Genomic DNA, 20,629 nt, shown 5'->3' with positions numbered 1-20,629 from the left:
TATATAGACTGTGACAGTTGCATAAGTTAACTCACGTTCATAAAGTTATTATCAGTATGTATGCTAAATGTGAATGAGCTGAGTTTTCAAGTGCTAGTACCGAATTGTAAGAATTTATCAGCAGCATTAAACGATATATTACCCATGAAACCATTAAACGATTTATTACCCATGAAACCATTAAACGATTTATTGTGCGATATCATTACCATGAAGACTGACTACGGTAGGTTAAATCTCATGATACTCTTGTGTGCAAATGTAACTTAAAATATCAATAGTAGTTATACCTTTGGAAGTAGTAGTTTTGTTATATTACGGCAATAATTCTCTTCTCTAGAAATCTTCCAACGAAATTTAGCTCAGTATGTTTTATTCATAGTGAAAGAAATATAACCTATTTGTACTGAAGTCTATTCATATAAATTATTATTCACTTTACAACTGGTCGTGCATCATGACATTTCCAAAACCTGCTGATAGCTCAAATTAAAATTGTATTAAATGATTATTCCAGGTAATAATTTTCGTAATGGATTCATGCGTTCTATATTTTTAGTAAGAGTAAGTATTTGAAGAACATTATTTAAATGATTTCCTTGTCAAACTATCTGCATCCAGCTTTTGTATCCACTTCCAGTACCAGTCAGGATCTTATCGTGCGGTTTGCCGTAAAAAGGTTGAGTTACGCTCTGTCACACGGGTCCTGTGGTCAGGATCCGATACCGATGACATAAGGATCCAACAGCACAGTGGTCTGGGAACCACACGTGGTGCCGGTTTGGTCACGGGATACAAGTGCCTCGTGGTTTTGAGGAACACTTGGATCATGTGTTAGAATTTTTAATCGTGGTTTGTGCATGCGCGTGGGCTCCATATGATGAATGATGCTCGTGACTGGTATGCAGTCGGCCTTTTATTATGATGATGCTCGTGGCTTAGGCATGCTAGATGGCCTTACATGGTTAATTATGTTCGTAATTTGGCATGAAAGATGACCTTATATGATAAATTATGCTAGTGATAGGCATACAAGTTGGCCTTACATGGTTAATTATGTTCGTAATTTGGCGTGAAAGATGACCCTATATGATAAATTATGCTAGTCATAGGCATACAAGTTGGCCTTACATGGTTAATTATGTTCGTAATTTGGCGTGAAAGATGACCTTATATGATAAATTATGCTAGTCATAGGCATACAAGTTGGCCTTACATGGTTAATTATGTTCGTAATTTGGCGTGAAAGATGACCTTATATGATAAATTATGCTAGTGATAGGCATACAAGTTGGCCTTACACGGTTAATTATGTTTGTAATTTGGCGTGAAAGATGACCTTATATGATAAATTATGCTAGTGATAGGCATACAAGCTAGCCATACATGGTTTATTATGTTCGTAATTTGGCGTGAAAGATGACCTTATATGATAAATTATGCTAGTGATAGGCATGCAAGCTGGCCTTACACGGTTAATTATGTTCGTAATTTGGCGTGAAAGATGACCTTATATGATAAATTATGCTAGTGATAGGCATATAAGTTGGCCTTACATGGTTAATTATGTTCGTAATTTGGCGTGAAAGATGACCTTATAATATGATAAATTATGCTAGTGATAGGCATGCAAGCTGGCCTTACACGGTTAATTATATTCGTAATTTGGCGTGAAAGATGACCTTATATGATAAATTAGGCTAGTGATAGGCATGCAAGCTGGCCTTACACGGTTAATTATATTCGTAATTTGGCGTGAAAGATGACCCTATATGATAAATTATGCTAGTGATAGGCATACAAGTTGGCCTTACATGGTTAATTATGTTCGTAATTTGGCGTGAAAGATGACCTTATATGATAAATTATGCTAGTGATAGGCATGCAAGCTGGCCTTACATGGTTTATTATGTTCGTAATTTGGCGTGAAAGATGACCTTATATGATAAATTATGCTAGTGATAGGCATGCAAGCTGGCCTTACACGGTTAATTATATTCGTAATTTGGCGTGAAAGATGACCCTATATGATAAATTATGCTAGTGATAGGCATACAAGTTGGCCTTACATGGTTAATTATGTTCGTAATTTGGCGTGAAAAATGACCTTATATGATAAATTATGCTAGTGATAGGCATACAAGTTGGCCTTACATGGTTAATTATGTTCGTAATTTGGCGTGAAAGATGACCCTATATGATAAATTATGCTAGTGATAGGCATACAAGTTGGCCTTACATGGTTAATTATGTTCGTAATTTTGGCGTGAAAGATGACCTTATATGATAAATGGTGCTAGTGACTTAAGCATACAAGTTGGCCTTACATGGTTTATTATGTTCGTGACTTTGGCATGCAGGATGGCATTATATGATTAGCGGCTACACATGTAGAATGCACTATTCAATTTTAATACAAGTTCATTGCTGGTATCATTTGCTGGTATTCATAGTCTTAAGCAATTTGCTATTTATTTACTCTTGAATTTGAAAGTAATGCTAGTGAAGACCCTGATTTTCTGCCATGTCAATTACTGTAGCGAAGTTATAAATGACATGACGGTTGAGCTTTCGGACAGATTACAACGTGCTCAGAATATTGTGTTCGCTTCATCTTCAACCTTAGACGATATGACCATGTAACACCCTTCACCAATCAGTTACATCTTTTAAAGTTGAATCTACTCTGTCAGTTCCACATTCTTAGCATGTTACATTCTATTTTGTATAACGATTATTCCCCCTTTCTATCTGTCTGAACGCTTTTCTTTCATTTCTGAAACAAGCAATTGGAATACTCGACGTGGAGCCTCTCTGTTATCTATTCCTGTTCATAGATCCTCTATTTACAGTAAATCATTCACAGTCTCTGCTTGTCGACTCTGGAATAATCTCCCGGATCATATCAGAGGTATTCGTAGTCGGGGGCGGTTTCGGGGGGTGCTTAGGGACCATCTGTTTTGGGCCTCGTCGGGTTGACGATATCGTGGCATAGGGTATGGGACGATGGCTTTGTATGAATGGTGATGGGTGAATGTCTGTTAATTTCCTTGTAATGTTTATTCTATTTATTTATTTTTAGTTTCATAGAGAACCTTTATTTCATTTTATCACTTTATATAAATAGAGATTATTTTTTTGAATGTAAAATAGTAATGTAAACTGTATTGTGGCTCTTGTTTTACAGTAATAGTATAGTTTATTAATTTATGGTATGGTAAGAGAGGACTTAAGAGTCCTAACCTCGCCAATTGAATATGTTTTACGTTGTATTCAATAAAGACATTTTTCATTTCATTTCATTTCATTGCTGTGAAATGGTATAGAACCACCATAGTAGTTATATAGTGGTTCTTAAAAACTTTGAATGGAGTTATTTTATTTTATTCTATTTGCTAAAATATAATTAGGCCTATATTTAAGAATTTATATGCAACAGAACTATTAATATTGTCTTTATAGAGGATCACAAAACTCTAATGAGTCACTACATAACATTATTTGGGTTCGTTTACCCAAACGCACTTTTTAAAATTTAAAATCACCCAGCAAGTGGGAGTGTATGATGCCATTATTTGTTTTAAGAAAAAAATAACATAAGATATGAGGTTTCACTGCATATGGAAAGTGTTACTTGAGTAAATTACGTAAAAAAGTTTGAAGTATCTAACATGTTGAGGATGAATAAGCTAGCAAGGCCATCCAAGATATCGAAAAGAAATGTCGACAAAAGGTAGTTTGTCAAGGCAATGCAATTGGAGGATAGATATGAAAAAATCCTGATAAACCATCTTATAGAGCTGGTATACACTAAAGTATAAAAATCGTTAACATTTTTTTATGTATCTAAGAAGAAGAATTTTTAATATTGTGTTGGATGTGGCATGTTGTTGACTAATGGGGTTTTCATTAAGATGAATTTTTCGCAAAAGAACATTTTTCTCAGGACCTATAAGTATCTAAGCAATTTTTTTATTTTGTGTGTAGATTTGAGGAGCATAAATTAATAAATAGGTTTTCATGGAAACATTATTTTAAGCTATCACAGTTTGAAGACATGTGTATTTATTTTAAAAACGGAAAATCCTCATGATAAAACTTAGATAAATCTATAAATAAAAGAAGTTAAAAATTTACCTTGCACAGTTCACGAGGGAAATGGACTTAATTTTCAAATTATCATTGATTTAGATAGGGTCCCTGACTCCCCATACTAGAGGTCACGTGATATGTATTAGTTAAATAAATATAATCCGAATAAAACTTTCCTCTTAGATTTTTTTAATGACCAACGATGTTTTTAAACTATTACGTCTAAATTTGTCCCAACAACACTATCTACGACATCCTTGCCAGGAGGACACCCACCGTTCGTATCTTATATCAGTGAACAAAGACTTGCAGATGGTGTTGGTGATGGTTTCGTAACCAAATGTCATGGCTTTACAAAAAAATAGATATAAAAAAAGTTGGAGTGAAATACAGAAAATTGGTGTAATTACTGTACTCAATAATCTATTTTTATGGTAACATTAAAACTTAGTGTTCTGTCCTTGACTTGCCATGACTTGGAAATCTCCAATAACGAAACCGTGTCTGCCTCGTTAAACAAGGGTCTAAGTGATGATATCATGTTGTGCGTTAAACGAAGTGTTGTCGTAACATCAATAGACCTTGATATTACATCTCGGACCCTCCTCAATGTACATCACTAATGGTTTTGTGGTGCACTTCAGTTCCGTCTAAAACTGTTTGGCGTTTTATATCCTGGAATAAAACAGAAATATCATCCGGATGTAATCGACTTCGAAATGGTATTTAATATTCCGTAGTTCTAAGAGAATACAAATTCTTAATGTTGTCTCCGTGTTTAAGTTGGCTATTACAAGGGAATCTTATCCATTACAGAACTGCATATAAAATGTTTGTTGTTTATGGATAACATTAACAATGCATTACACTAAAATTTTATAGACAATAGGGTTTGGTATAAATATAAAATCAAATTGTTTATCTCATCCTATACAATTCATACACTGGCCATACTTTGGCATGAGAAAGTTCCCACATATGTCGATCCTCTGCGTGGGAGCTGAGTTCATGAAATTGAAATGTCAAATAGTACAAATAATAAGATACAATTTGTGTGCATTTGGCACCTACAGATGTTTCAGAAGAAATATTGTGGATGCCGATAATGACGCAAATAACATTATATACATAGTGATTTAATTTACAAACATGTTAGCATTAGCAATGATGTTGAACACGTAACTGTGCAATGTGTAATCTACATATATTATAAATAATAATGTGGGATAAATACTATGTAACAAGACTCCTGTTTACTAAATTGACCACTTTTCCACTCGATACATCAATACCTAACTTGGAGAATCAAATAGGGGAGAACAATTTCTAGGACTTTTTTCATACAAAGTTAGGGAGAGGTTGTAATTTTATTCATAAAAACTGAACTTTGATACATCAAATATTTGAAAAGTGCTCCAGAAACGTTTTGTAGCAAAATTTATTTGCTAGTTTAAGCACAAAAAGTTCCTTACCTATTAAAGGAAGTTTTCAACAAAATAAAACGAAGATTAAAATTGATATTAAGTACAACTCTCCTAAAATATGAATGGACTTTCCTAGATTTAAACGAGTATAATACATGAAAAACAATACTCTGAAAATTTACTTTCATTCTCTTCTCATACAGTGCTTTCAAAAAACACAATTATTTAAATTTATTTTAAAACGTTAATCATGAAAAATGTTATTTTGTCCGCTTTATCCCCATTTTATACAGGGACGCACTATTCGGCGACCGGCACGTTGCTACATAAGTTAAGTAAATGAAGTTGCTACATCGATCTATCGATTACAATATTGCATCATCGTTTCACTCACTGGTTCAACGATTAAACAAGTATCCGAATCGATAATCCTAGGAGACGTGCATCCGACTCAATGGAATGACCCAGAGTACAGATGGCACAAGAGATCTGCGAGGAGGGGCCGGGCGGGCGGGAGAGAGGGGCGTCTTTTCCAAGAACATGGGCTTCCCCTTGAAAGCCCATCATTCGGTATTCTCGTGAGCCAAGATGCGAGAACTGGAATATTTACCAATTTATGCAGTTATGTCGTGTTATATTTAAAAAAGGTGTTCCTATAGTTCAGTTCTTTTACATCAATCACAGAACAACAGCGCGTAGGTGAGGTCAATGTTTCGTGGATGGCTAGTACAACCTGTGCCGCGCGCGCTATTCCTTTGGCATATCTGTACCTTTGCGGCTCTCAAAGATAAAAAGAGTCATTATGAAGAAAATTGTTGTAATAATTAAACAATCATTTCAAACCATTAATTATAATTAGCTTTCAATCTAAGTGGTACATTTATTCAAGATTACAAAATATTTTGAATGCTGATCTCTCCTTTTAATCCTCTTTTTTTAGAATGTGAACGATTTTGCTTTATCTTTTGGATCTCAATTACCATATGATGGGAAAAAACAAAAACCATAATGGGTCGGTCACCGGATCGATAACCAGTTTCGTAAGTTCATTTACTGCACGACTCTTTACCTTGGTGCCCGCATACATGGTCCTCTTTCTCGACCAAATGTCACTATCATTTAAGCCTAAGGACATTCTAACGTCCTTTATTGTAGCTGTATGTTTACCAGTTCTACATTACGTTTTTCATCGGTTATTTATTTATATGCATCTTTCGATTTTATCCTCTCAACATTACATTCAGTAGATATGTCTACAATTGACTCGTGACCTTAAGAGTATTCTGAGTAGTTCCTCAAGATGTTAAGAGACATCGAGTACGCAGTACTTTATGACGATGACCCAACGTGACGTCAAGTTGATGTTATCAATGAAACAAGCTTACCCGGCAATGAGCCAAACCCCTTACACCGAGGTACGAGAAGCGGCATTGAACTAATCTGTGACCCTGTCCTGCTTTTCTACTATTGCTTCTACGTTTCTTCACCCACGGATTCTATAATATGAAAAATCTAAACCGAACGAACTCCACCATCATTTCTCTTCCTTCTAGATATATCAGTGAATCATGTATCACTTTTTCAGAGAAGTAGATACATAGGACGCTTGTTCTAATTCCATCGTGTAGATATGACTCATATTTGGCTTAACCTTTCAGGATAATTTTTACATGTGATTAAAGTCAATTAAATACTTTTTACTGTCATGGCAATTCTTTATAACGCCAAGTGAGTTAAAACAAATATTTTCAAATCTTGCACTATGTGTGAAGGTCAACTGCAAAAAACGTTGGGTAAATTTCTAAAGTAGTATTTCAAAATGAGCTTAAATGAGTTTAAAGTGTTTTAAAACAATCTATTTTTCAGAAGAAAATACCAGTAAATGGCAACCAATATAAACAACACAAGAACGCCAAGAAAGTTCAAGATACACACAAAAAAATGTGATTTGAAACACTATAATTTCAGAAGTTATAAACTGAAAACTGTACTTTACTGCTACTTGATAGTTCAGGAGGTTCCCTTCTTCCATTATTTTAGCAATGGACTTACATGAATTAGTAATGCATGAACTTCAGCTAAATGTGTAGTATGTTCTAAATTTGGTTGTCACCCAGTCTTAACATATTGCCAAATTAGCATACACATTATTTCGCAGTATGAGTGCTGCGAACGTGTGTTCATTTTATTATACTCAACGTTCCCACACTAATGTTAATTAACTGTCGAATTATGTAACAATGAAGACACTGCCTGTACAAGTTGGAAACTATAAGAGAATTTGTATTTATGTAAAACAGCGGAAAAAAAATAAAATACTTAAGCAATATCCATGTAACATACCTTGCATCAGGCTGATAGCTCTATTTCAGCAAGATGCATTACGGTAGCAAGTGTTCGTAATAATTAAGTACTCCTAATTATGAACTTCGACTTTATAGTTCCTCTACATTGGTCTAAAATTGTTCAAATATTACTAAAATCGTGGGAACTATCCAATCATAACACGGAATGTTGCATAGCAGTTGTGGGCGAAGCCGAGGGTATGTGCTAGTTACACATAAGATAAACCTTAAAGAAAACTAAGAATGATGTCTCATTAACATTTATTTCCAATCTCATTAACACTCAACAATATTAGAGCTTTACGACTTGGATGTTTTCTCCACTCCATTCGTCTGGTGCAATTAGCGTACAGGAATTGATCTGCAGTTAAATTTGCAGTATGTTCTGCATTCATTTGACTACTAATGCAATGAAGAATCTTGGAGCATTGGAAAAAATTTTAAACGAAGCATTGGTAAATAAATACAAAATTTCCAATATTAATTTTATTATTGCAAGGATTTTCGGAATCAATGATTCCATTATCAGGCAACTTCACAAATGAAAACAATGCTAATGTAATGCCAAATTTACACAAAAATATTTTGGAATAAGGTCACTTGAACGTTGAGTTAATGCTTATGTTAATTTTATTGTCAAATTATGCGTAAATTAAGGGAGGCCGGGTCACAAAGTGAATTTTAATGCGTGTAAAGCATTGCATGGGAAATATTACAAACAAGACTAATCTGCCAGATGTATCAGGCAACGACGTACTCTCCGTGCTTGTCCACAAGAAACGTGATTAACTCTAATTAGAAAAATACACCTTGTTTCCGTAATGCTTTGTTTGCAGTGAATTACATAAACATGTTTTTAAGTTTTACATTATTTCGGAGTTAATTCGTCCTTAAATGTCTTTTTTATACAATCTCCAACGATTTTATTAACATATTCCGCTGCACGTATTTTTATTTCAGCCTGCATAGTATTTATTATTTAATCCAGCACAAGCTTCAATGTTTTAGGTACTGAAGACTCCATTTTCTCCAGTCACGCAAAATTTAAAATGTGCTTTTTTTAGCATATGATATTACAATTAAAAATCTAAAACTAATATCCAATTCACTAGATTACTTCTTTATTGACTTTCGGGTTCAGACTCAGATACGTTTTAGCTGTATAAAATTGTAATTGGCAGTAAGTTACAAAACATCTAAGTAAAGTTTCTAAAGCTCTTTTTAAATAGTTTTAAAATGTGTCAATGACGTCAAGGTCTAGGAGGTAAGAATTATATTTCGCAGTTATTAAAATGTGATAGACGCTATAAAATGTTCTTAGAATATTTGTAAATAACATTAGTTTAACATGCTAATATTGTTCAATGTCAGACGGTCACTATTATCCAATTTACAATTCTTGTACTTGATCGAAACTATTATTCATTCTTTTCTTAGTAACTTTCATTAAATTCATATATTTAAGACATCTTCAGTTCACACCAAAAACATTTTAAATAAATATTTGATTTCAATCGGGAGTATTAAAAAAAACCCTTTATAATAAACACTTGGTTATTTTTTTTAAATTTTTTGATACAAAACCTCATGTATAATATAAGATGTATTTGCCAGTTACATATGTACAGATTTGGTGAAAATCGGTTAGTACTAAAATCTGTCAGTACTACTGTGGTTTAAAATGTTTCCCCATACACGCACTCAAAAAGTTAGAAAATCGACATTTTCATAGAAAACCCTGAATTTTATATTATTACAATGCGTTTTACTATTACGTGTACAGGGAAAAATGCTTATACTACTCACTGGCGAACGATCAGAAAGGTAAACAGGTACTAAGCAAAGACATGTTGACATCTGCTTACTCCAAGTACACAGCAGTAAAGTGACTCTAGGCTTAGTGATTGATGGTTAGTGGCTTATCTTGGCTCTTATTGAGGTTTGGATACCTTCTGTTTGATTACTCTCGGGCATTTGCGATAAGACCCTCTAGAATTGAATCCTGTTACACGATAGACACTATGTCGAGCGATATTTTCTTTTCCTTTGTTCTGTGGAGTAAGGCTGCACCTGTGCAGTGTACTGATCAGCCGAGAGCTCTAGTCGATAAGATAAGATAGGAAAGTTACCCTACTTCTGTTCTTGTACAACAAGCTCAATTGTACCTCAAAACGTGATTGATAACAATAATAGTGTAATGATTTCTTATATAAGACTTTGCAAAATGTTGTGTTGGCTAGCAACATATACCCGTTTGTCTTCAGTTTTCTGTGTGGCTCGGCTGCGTTTACACTGGCAAAGTAAGTTGCGCGAATAAAGTTACGCGAGTTACCACTACTACGGTCGCATAATGCCAAGAAGTATGAGTAATGTTTTATCTCGAACACTGTCGCTAGACCTTGTGACGGCTGATGACGCTGGTTGTTGTGGGATTCGCGGTACAGATCTGTTCATACTGGACAGTTCCAGCACTGCTCTCCAGTTATAGGTGTGCCAGTTCGCTCGGGAACTGGAACCGTTCCAGGCTCGGAACTAGTTCCGCGAGAAGTCCCAGTTTCATGCGTTCCGTTCCGACTGTGCTTGTCAACTTATTTCAGTTTCTGTCATATTTCGTTCTGGTACAGTATAATACTAAGTTCCGATATTTGAATTTTAAACACAGTCTCTCTGTTCAAATGGCTTTTGTGCATCTATATACACAGTCCCATAACAATTCAACTTTGTGAAAGCTTAAATTCCCAAATATCAATTAGAATTCTAAATCCACTCATAAAAACTACTGTCAGTATAGGTGGTCAAAGTAAACTAACCAATTTAATCAATGACAATTTTATTCGAACTAATACAATAAGAAATATTTCTGAAGTGAATTAAAATTCACATATTTTAAAATCAGGATATCAAAAGCAATGAATGAAACTGAAACAAAATTGTATATTTAGAAGATTACCTTACAACAGTACAACAAATAGATATGCTAAAAGAATGTCCATTATTTAAATACTATAACTTTGCTACTCAATTACTACTGTTGATTCCAAATTAAAACCGTTAGTTTTAAATTAAGACATATTTTTACTGGCCTTAAACTATAGTTGTGCGAAAATGAAATTTGGTAAAGTTCATTCCTTAAGTCCAAGAATACTGAAAGTTGCATATGTATTACTTGTTAACGTATAAATTAATAATAATTTGAATTTACCAATAAAAATAATTAAGTACCGTAATTACAACAAATTGTGTTAACTCACAAATACTAAAAAGAAACAAAAAATTTAGTTAGTAGTTTAAAGTTACACTTAATTTGAATCTTAGTAACATAAAATCGCATAAATAAAACCCTTATTTATATTTAGCACCACTAAAGAAACGTCACTGACCAAGGTGTTGTTCAATCAAGATACTTTACAGACTGATAGGAGAAATTACACAACAAATTAATAACCTCCTTCTAAACAGTCTGGTTCAGCGATTGTACATGAAAATATTGTGATTACCTAAAATCCAGAGCGGAACTGGAACATTTACTATAGTCGTTCCGAACGCCAGGAACCATTTGGCAAGTCTGGTAGGCAACTGTTCCGACGGAATATGGATTCCCGAAGAAGTGAACTGTTCCAAGTCCGTTCCGGTTCCGGAACGTTCAGATGGAATTGTTCCAGTTCTTTTGGCACGTCTCTATCTCCAGTTCTCGTGTACAACTGCCCGGCACTGGTTGCGTTAACACTCGCCAGAGCTCTCGTGCTCGTTTAGACGAGAAAATTTTACTGTTGGACACAAAACTTGCTCAACTTCTTGCCAGTGTAAACACAAAGTTAGGACATTTTGTTTATACCCTGTTCAGTACTCATCAAAATGAAGATACGGGAATAGTTCTTCTGTGTGTTTTGTGTTTATTGCATTCCAGCTTCGGACTATTATTGCCAAATCACTCTTTTATGCAAGTTAGTAAAGGATACGATACCACTTATATATTGTTTTAAAAATGTATTGTCAAGATAGTTTGTGGAAGGTCAGGAAAAAAAATGGCTTTGAAAAATTTCAAAATGCAGAAAGTGTATTTACTTTAAAGTAAAACAAGTATTTCTTCTTAGTGAAAATATAATTTCCGATCTAATATGTGATCTATAAATCACCCAAAAGGATTAGATTATATGAAATCGTTTTTAAATATTTGCTTTTAAAAATATTGTATAAGTGTGATATCATTTTTTGTGTTTTGGCATATTAAATATATTTAGGATTTTAGGATTTAGGATTTAGGACTTCTTCCAACAAGTCGCACGTAGCGTTATTATTAGAAATTATTGACACATCAAAATATGTAAATATTGTAAAATAAAATTTACAATTATTATATAAATTCAAATTCGATATTTTTTGTAGATATTTTCAATTTTATTAAATATATTTAATCCATAAACCTTTATTATGGAACAACTGCTCTAAATGAAATTTGTATTCCAAAAAATATCAAGTGCTTTTTAGTATGCGTGTATTCTTGTGGTCTATTTTCCTTCTGTACACAGTCAAATAATCTTTCAAAAAACCTTTGGAATTGGGAAACAAAACAGAATCAACAAAATTTGTTAACATCAAATTTAATTCAGAAGTCACTACTAAATGTATTTATGCGATCAAACTAATTTTCAGTTTTAGAACATCTTGCTGCAAAATAATTCTTGGTGTAGTTTATTCAAAAATCAATAAAAAAGTTATTTTAATATAGATTAAAACATAAATAACATAACTTTTACGAACTTCTATAGTAAATAAACAATGGTAAGAAATCTATATCGCTCTACAATTATGATCAATAAAAGTTGAATAGAGTGAAGAGAACTATAATGATTAATATTAAATAAAATTGAATTAAAAAACGCACGTTAGATAAAACACCTACCTAATATATCCTATAGCTTTTGAAGAATACATTGAATATACAGAGTTATTAACCGTTTTCAATAGTATCAGTCAGTTTTACGCCAACAGAATTATGTTTACTTGCAATCCATTACATTGTTTAAATTTCTAATAATTTGTTTTAATAATGTAATGATATAAAATAATCGTTCAGTACTGGTGTTTTATCAATTGTTTAAGGCTAGGTGTGGAATAAAAATTTTAAATTATCCTATTTCTTAATAAATTGTATCCAAGACTTGTTACGTCTACATTAAATTAGAACCAGCACGTAACACAAAACTGATAATAATAAATAGATAATCATAGTTTATCCGTTTCATCCAGAACCAAACGAAACTGAAACGAAAATTAAATATGGTTCTGTACCTACTTTTTTATGGTGCAAATATGCACATAACCACAAAGAGAAAACACTGGACGTCTTTTCAAGTTGGATGACGTATGCAAAATGTATGCAAGCAATCTCGCGCTTGTTATTGACAAACAAACGAACAAGTGACGTTTGTTTATCAGAATCACGAGATAAGTCTTTTTGTCCGCGGTCATATTGTTACAAGTTAACCACTATAATAATATCATGAATATGGCCATGACCACTTGGGCAATACCGTCGTTATCGTGGTAAACAAAGGCGGTAATCAAAACAATATCAGCTGATTCGACAGCTGACTATGATGTCATCGTCAAGGTCAAGTTCAAGGAACAGTGATGTTGCGATGTTATGTCGCGTTGCCCGAGAAAATACTGCAATGTCAAAGTTCTTGTTTTGAAAAAGTATACAGATCATCTAGGGATTGAGGGAGAGGAGTTGGTAAATGTGTTCGAAAATTATAGCTTTAGATCTATCATTCCTTAACGTTGAAATATGAAATCCTTTTAAATTTCTAAGGATACAATTAGCGACCAATATCGGTCTATTTATAGGCATGTCTGCTTATAAATGCACAAGCCTGGAGTATATACATATATATATATATATATATATATATATATATATATATATATATATATATATATATATATATATATAAATAATGTTTAAATTCCGATAAATGAACTTTGCAGAGTTTTTAACTATCAATATATGATTTAATACATAGGCTATGAGATTAATATATATTAATATGTGTGTTTGCATGGGTAGTTAAAACTTTTCAGAAATTCACAATATAATTCCTGACAGTACGATTCTACTTTATGGCCAACGATTAAAAAAACGAATAGTTAATTAATACTAGTTACGTCTTTGGTCCTATTCTCGAGGGTATTATATCCCCTCCTCCCTGCACCAACTGTCCTAATAATATATGTTCGCGTTCATTTTTCATTCACGTCGCATCCAGGATAGTGGATTTGTTTCTTGGATGTTAATAATAAAGCTTTCCATTATTTTAAGGTTAGCTTACGTCAGTGTTATTTATAGAGAAGAAGAAAACAACTAATTAAACTGCACTAACGTAGTTACGGTTATGGCTTAGCTTCATTTCACTTTCCGCTTAGTGCAGTCTGAAGTATGGCACTGGTTCAGGCACTAATGGAACCTTGAGTTCACGCCTGATTGAAGAGGTAAATAAAAAGTCGGTGACGAAGACGTTCTAAACGAATTCTTTACATCGTTTCGACATCAGAAATACCTAGGCTATAAATCAGCTCAATCTGGTTGCCCAGCAGCTATCCAGTGTAGTCTAAGTGAAGAAGTATTCTCATTGTCACATCAGGTACACAACTGAGTATACTACGATGTACAAACACGATCCAAAGCATGGCGGAGCATCCGAGTTTTCTACACATAACGCAGCTAGGGTGGAAAGGGTTGATTCTATGCGAATACTTAGTTAAGCTTCAATTTATTTCTTTTTTCTTTAGTGCAGTGTCTGAAATCCCAAACTGGTACAGATTGACTCCTGGATAATTTTGAATGTAGACTCTAAATTCCAGGAGTCCACCTTTTTACCCGTGTCAGATTTCAGACGTTGCTTTAAAGGGAAGGTGAATTGTGGAGCTTAACGCAATATTTGTTCTTAAACCACGATACAAGTTTTGTATTTTGGTACTATTCCTGTCTTATCAAATACCAGCTGTGATCAGAATGTACGATGCGAAAAAACCATGTGCGGCGCCATCTTTTTGACGGTTTTGTCATGAAATAATACTTCAAAACAGTCATATGTAGCTTTCACAAATTGAGGTGAACGTGGATATCTAGTAAGAAACATTATTATTGTTATTAATGTACGCATGAGGTGGCGGTAGCCCAAAAAGTCCCTATTTGCAGCTGATAAAGAATCACCTAAGCACTTACCGTTATATTGGTAAGGCTGCAGCTCTGTAACCGAGAGATCACATGTTCCATTCTCGGTAAGGACAATAGAAGTTTACAAGTTTGGGCTTGGACCTTTTTTCTAATAAAGAATATTTATTGCAGCCAATTAAAGTTGGCGAAAGAACCTTCTTAACAATATCAAGAAGCCTGCAAATTTTTCCATAACAAAAAAGAAACCTATCTGTTATGCGAAGTGTGGCGCGCGACGCGTAAACTAAAGAACGGAATGGAATGTGGACTCTGAAAGGGAAGGGCTCTAGGATTGCATTATTGCAATCAGACAAAGAAAGTACCGTTCAATGGCCTAGTGCCACGATTGCAGTGGGTACATTAGCCACGCATGGTCTAGTATAAGGCGAGCCCATGTGATTGCACTTCACCTAGTAATTTAAATCCTTACTCTAATTAATTACGTTCGGTGGGAGTTAACTGCACGTTAAAACTAAGAAATGAATAATTTACAGGATTTTAAGATTGGAATAATTTGTTCTACGCAATACGTAATAAATTGATTTTTTCATTAGACAGACAGATAAGCAAAAGCGTTTGTGTGTGTGTGTGTGTGTGTGTGTGTGTGTGTGTGTGTGTGTGTGTGTGTGTGTGTGTGTGTGTGTGCGTGTGTGACCGTTAAACGTTATGTGATTGTCACACGTGCACTCAGTTGTTGTTCTTTATTTTTGTTCTCTTAGGACAAGAAGCTTATAAATTGCACTTAGTCCTGTAAGGACCTATGCGCTGCTTCCGGAGTGATAGGATATTCAGGATGGGTAAGGTTAGGGAGTAGGGGCCGCCTCCTATCGAGATCCATGAGGAAGAATTAGGGCACTACATCTCAAAGTCATCCCGGAAGAAGGGAGGCCAGCTGTGAACCAGCCTCTCCAGTCAAAGTAGGCAGGGGGTGGCACACCCTTGATGAGGTTAACAAGAGCCTCTGAGGTAAGGGAACAAACCCCACCAACTCCAACAGCCATCCTCCACAGTAGACTAGACCTATCGAATTGCCCATGAACCCCAGAATCTCAACATTTGCGGTTAGTGATGTGCCGCTACTGGACATCCATAAGGTTGCCCACATTGAAGTGGCACATCGGTTTTTGCTGTGCCCAGTGGTGGGTTCAACTGGTAGGTAGATATAAACCAGCCAGAAGTGATCCCTGCTGGGTAATACGCTCAGTTAGTCAGGTGATATAATCAAAAGGAAAAGGTATCTCGTTAGTAAGCTGATTAGTGTTTAAGGTGACCTTGTCGCCGCAGAAAAACTCATGACCTTAATGATACTGAGCTAGTGTGATACATTTTTCATGAGTGTTACAATTTTCTAGAACAGTTGTGTTATGGCAATGCCGATACATATATGATAATATAATTAGATGGTACAATAAATTAATGAAACATGTGGAATTAGAGGTGAGTAAAAGGGCATAAACTATTATAACATTGTTCATGCATATTGTCAACTAATAGATCTCCTAGAGATAACAACATTGAGTTAGTAGAGCAAATATACTATTAACTAGAAAAAAGGACTATAACAAGAATAAACTATGACAAAGTATAACAATAAATAATTTACAAAAATTCAGCTTCGTCCCCATCAACACACCTGTACAGGCGGATATACATTATTGGCAGTTCCACTTTCTAACCTGAAGACGGCCCTCCACAGAAAAGCAGAAATATTTCAATACTTTAATTTTGTTTTGTAAAGTTTCTACGCGTTGCGAAGTAGAAAACTACTTATAACATTTACTACTTATTACATCAGCCACGTAAGCCTAAAGTCCAAGAATTCTTTGAGTTTTGGACTTGATAGATGAGTACAAACTGATAAATTGATTGTTGCAAAGACGGATTATTCATTAATGTTACATGTTTTCAATCAATATCATCAAGAACTTAAAACAAGAGGGTTTACAAACTACTTAGTGTCGAAATTATGTAATGTGTGTTTAAATGTCCACTCTCTCAACAACATTAAGATATTTTAGAGAAAAAAGATTAACAAATGTGAACTATCGCGAAATGAACTAAAACTCCGGAATATATGAATTTTAATATACTTTGGGTTTATACTAGTGGATGAATATATATTAAATGGATACTGAATGATAATGATGCATCCAAAGACAGAGCTGCATGAATACATATGTTGTCTCGTGAGTTACAGAATGAATGGCTTCATACTCTCCGGAAGGCTGAGGGTCCAAATCCCTCTATATTCTACATTGTGTTCATTTGAAAACTTAAAACTCGTATTAAAAGACTTAGAGCCCAAGTATAAAAAAATCTATAGACGGGAGTGTATAGTACTAATTGGGGGAACAAAAGAAATTTTTAAAATGGGGGTTGTCACCCCCATGTCCCCCAGTATCCAAAGCCAAAATTTTGAAATGGCAAGTAATACATTGAAAATAGGTTATTTTTTTGCTTGAACAACAATGGCTACCAATTAGAACATTTGATTTGAAATTTACAAAGGATTTACAACAGTATTCAGTGAGTAATTTTGTTGTTATTAGCAGTAGTACAGTAGTTTGTATACTAATAATTGCTGTGTAAGAAATTACATTATTGGCTGCTGATACCAAACGGATTGGCCGATTTCAATTTTTTTTTTTACCAAAATACAGCATTTTTATGAGCTTCAGTTTGAGGTGTCACAAGGTATTAGTTGCCATTTCAAAATTTGGCTTTGGGTACGGGGGTTATGGAGTTGAGCACTCCCATTTTGAAAATAAGCTTTTTGTTACCTTAATTAATACTATACACTCCCGTTTACAGAATTTTGATACTTGGGCTATAAGTATTTTAATACGAGTTTGAAGTTTTCAAATCATAATCTGTATGTCATTAATAGAGAAAGACCCGAGATAACCTCTCATTCCTTTGGAACTACGAAATAAGAATATACATGAAATTTGAAAGGCTACATTTAGATGTGTATTACGTTACGTTTGCTGAGTACTAACGTTGCTACAGAATTCGTGATGGCAGAGACAAACGTTGCGATTTTGCACGAGTCAGCAATTGCGGTGTTACCTGATTCAGGTTAATCTGTTGTGCAGTAACAGCTGTTCAATAGAACAAGGTAGATGTGTGCCAAGCCGCGTGGTGTTACAAGCTTCACTAAGGCTGCATGCAACTTTTCACATTTATCGCTCATTTCGATCTCTAGAAGTCCTGCGGACAGAATATCATACGAAACAGAAGTTGACACGAAATGATCATAGCACTCTATCCTGTCGATGTGAAAATTAAGTTTCACACAAAATTTAAAAACATTAAACACAATATTTCCTGGCATATTGCCACATGATACATTCAGATTTTCGTTCATTACACTGGGTTTCATATCAGTGCCTGCTATCCAAAATAATTATTTAAATTGACCAACCAAGTCACAAAATAACGATGTCTGTGTTAGCATAGTTAGGCATAGTTATATTTGTTATGCGTATGAATATCGTATGTATGTGTTTTGAGTTTGTTTAGTAATTAATCTGTTCCAGTGGCGTGTATAAAAAATTATTTTGGAGGAGCCGACTCACTGGGAGGTTTAGGAAGTATGAAATACTCTCCAAAAATTGAGACTCAGGAATCTTCCCAATTTTAAACTTTAAGACATCAAAAATGTTTTCTATCTGAACACAAACAACTGGGTGTAATTTTAATGTAGCCTATGCCCTTCAAAATTTCCTGGGGGGGGGGGTTACTTGGGTCCTGGGCCCCCCTCATATTCAACCATTATTTATTTTTATATTTACTCGTTGCCCATAGTTACCTATATAATCAATGTAAAAATATGAACGCTCAGCCAAATCCAATGGTGATATGCACCATCATCAAACTAAGTGCCATATATACATTACGCTTTATGCCCAATTTCAAGTCTATATCTCAGTTCGTTTTCGAGATATCGTGCGGACTGACAAACAGATAGACAGACAGACATCCAGATAGATAGACATACAGACAGATAGACAGGCAGGCAGATAGACAGGCAGGCAGATATACAGAGGGACATATACAGGTGTGTATTATGTCTGGAAACACCCAAATATATCCTTTAATAATTTAAATATAAATTTGAAACCTCTTACAATCGTGATAGAGATTGGGCATCTACTTTTTGGAACAATGTTTTGTTATGTCACACCAACGGGGGACGTCCTGCCGAGGGTATCGTGAATATTCTTAATGGAAGCCTATACCTTGTGATACTTAATTTTTAAAGGTAATAGCTTACTGAATTGAATGCCACAAACCGCATCTCAAAGGAATTATTCTATCAGAAAATAGAGCATTTTTAGTATTGAAAATTTACTGATGTTCAACAATGTAATTTAACATGGTTCTTGCCACAAAATGTGTTACAAACTAATTTTTTAGCATTTTTTTTTAAATGTTCAATTAAATAAAACAAAAATTTCATTTTAAGCTGGTTCTCTTAGCACAAATTTGCCAGTTTTTTATTACAGTACAATTATGGAAATACTTATGTTATTGATTTCTTATTACAAATAAAAAATAATGTATGCTTTTAGAAAAGTCTTACAACAAACGTTTTACCTGCATTTGGTGTCCAAAGCAATTGTTCGAACTGTGTTCCTTCTACGGTCTGACAATGAGCCAATCTTGTGTAAAATGATTCGACAGAGTTGCCTAACATTTCATTCAGTTATCAAAGCAATCTCCTCTATAATCCTGTTTCTTAGGTCTTCCAAATTATGAGGCTTTCTTCTATAAACATTGGATTTTAAATGACCCCATAGGAAATAATCGATTGGTGACAAATCCGGAGATCTTGGAGGCCATTCGATTTCTCCTCTTCGGCCAATCCATTTATGAGGAAACCTTAAATCCAAATACTCTCCTACCTGTCTCCCATAATGGGGTGGAGCACCATCCTGCTGAAACCATACATTATCAAAGTATTCTCCTGATTGCAATTTGAATAGCTGGGATTATTTCATTTGGAGCATATTGTAGTAAAGTTCGGCATTTAAATTTCCATTGATGAAAAAGGGTCCAACAATTTTGTTACCTAAAATTCCACACCATACGTTCAGTTTTTTGTGGTTGCTGTGAATGGGACTCAGTAATCCAATGTGGGTTTTTTCACTAGCCCAGTAACGGCAATTGTGCCTGTTAACATTGCCATTTAGGAAAAAAGTTGCCTCATCAGAAAATAGTATGTTGGTCAGAAAATCTCTATTGTCATCACATTTGCGCATCACAAGTTCACAAAACTCAACTCTTCTGTCGTAATCATCCTCACTTAACTGTTGGACTAAATGAACTTTAAATGGTTTGTATTTATTAATTTTCAAAATCTTACTCACAGACATAGGGTGCATATATCATGTTGCTGTGCAGCTTTTCTGAGCGATGTATGTGGGTCTTCAATAAATGTTTGCAAAACATCTAGTGCATGTTCTTCATCTGTTGCAGATTGTATCCTACCCGACTTTGGCCGATTACGTACACTCCCTGTCATTTCAAAACGCTCAATAGTTTTT

The 20,629-nt window shown here is 34.5% G+C and overlaps 1 protein-coding gene across 3 annotated transcripts in view; it reads left to right on the top strand.

Moving 5' to 3' along the window:
* The window catches only part of LOC124362205 (facilitated trehalose transporter Tret1-like), an 89,652-nt gene that overhangs the window by 23,980 nt on the left and 45,043 nt on the right, over window positions 1–20,629 (top strand). The window contains exon 1 of one of the 3 annotated variants that reach the window (XM_046816510.1): window positions 11,785–11,805. The exons of the other annotated variants lie outside the window; for them this stretch is intronic. Coding sequence (XP_046672466.1) covers window positions 11,800–11,805 — 6 coding nt within the window. The 5' untranslated portion in view covers window positions 11,785–11,799. Of the gene's footprint in view, window positions 1–11,784; window positions 11,806–20,629 lie in introns of those variants that run through there. 3 annotated transcript variants of the gene reach the window in all.

Source organism: Homalodisca vitripennis, chromosome 5 (genome assembly GCF_021130785.1).
Source record: "Homalodisca vitripennis isolate AUS2020 chromosome 5, UT_GWSS_2.1, whole genome shotgun sequence".
Taxonomy (NCBI): domain Eukaryota; kingdom Metazoa; phylum Arthropoda; class Insecta; order Hemiptera; family Cicadellidae; genus Homalodisca; species Homalodisca vitripennis.
Note: the sequence above shows the minus strand (reverse complement) of the source record. Positions and strands in the feature narration are given on the sequence as shown.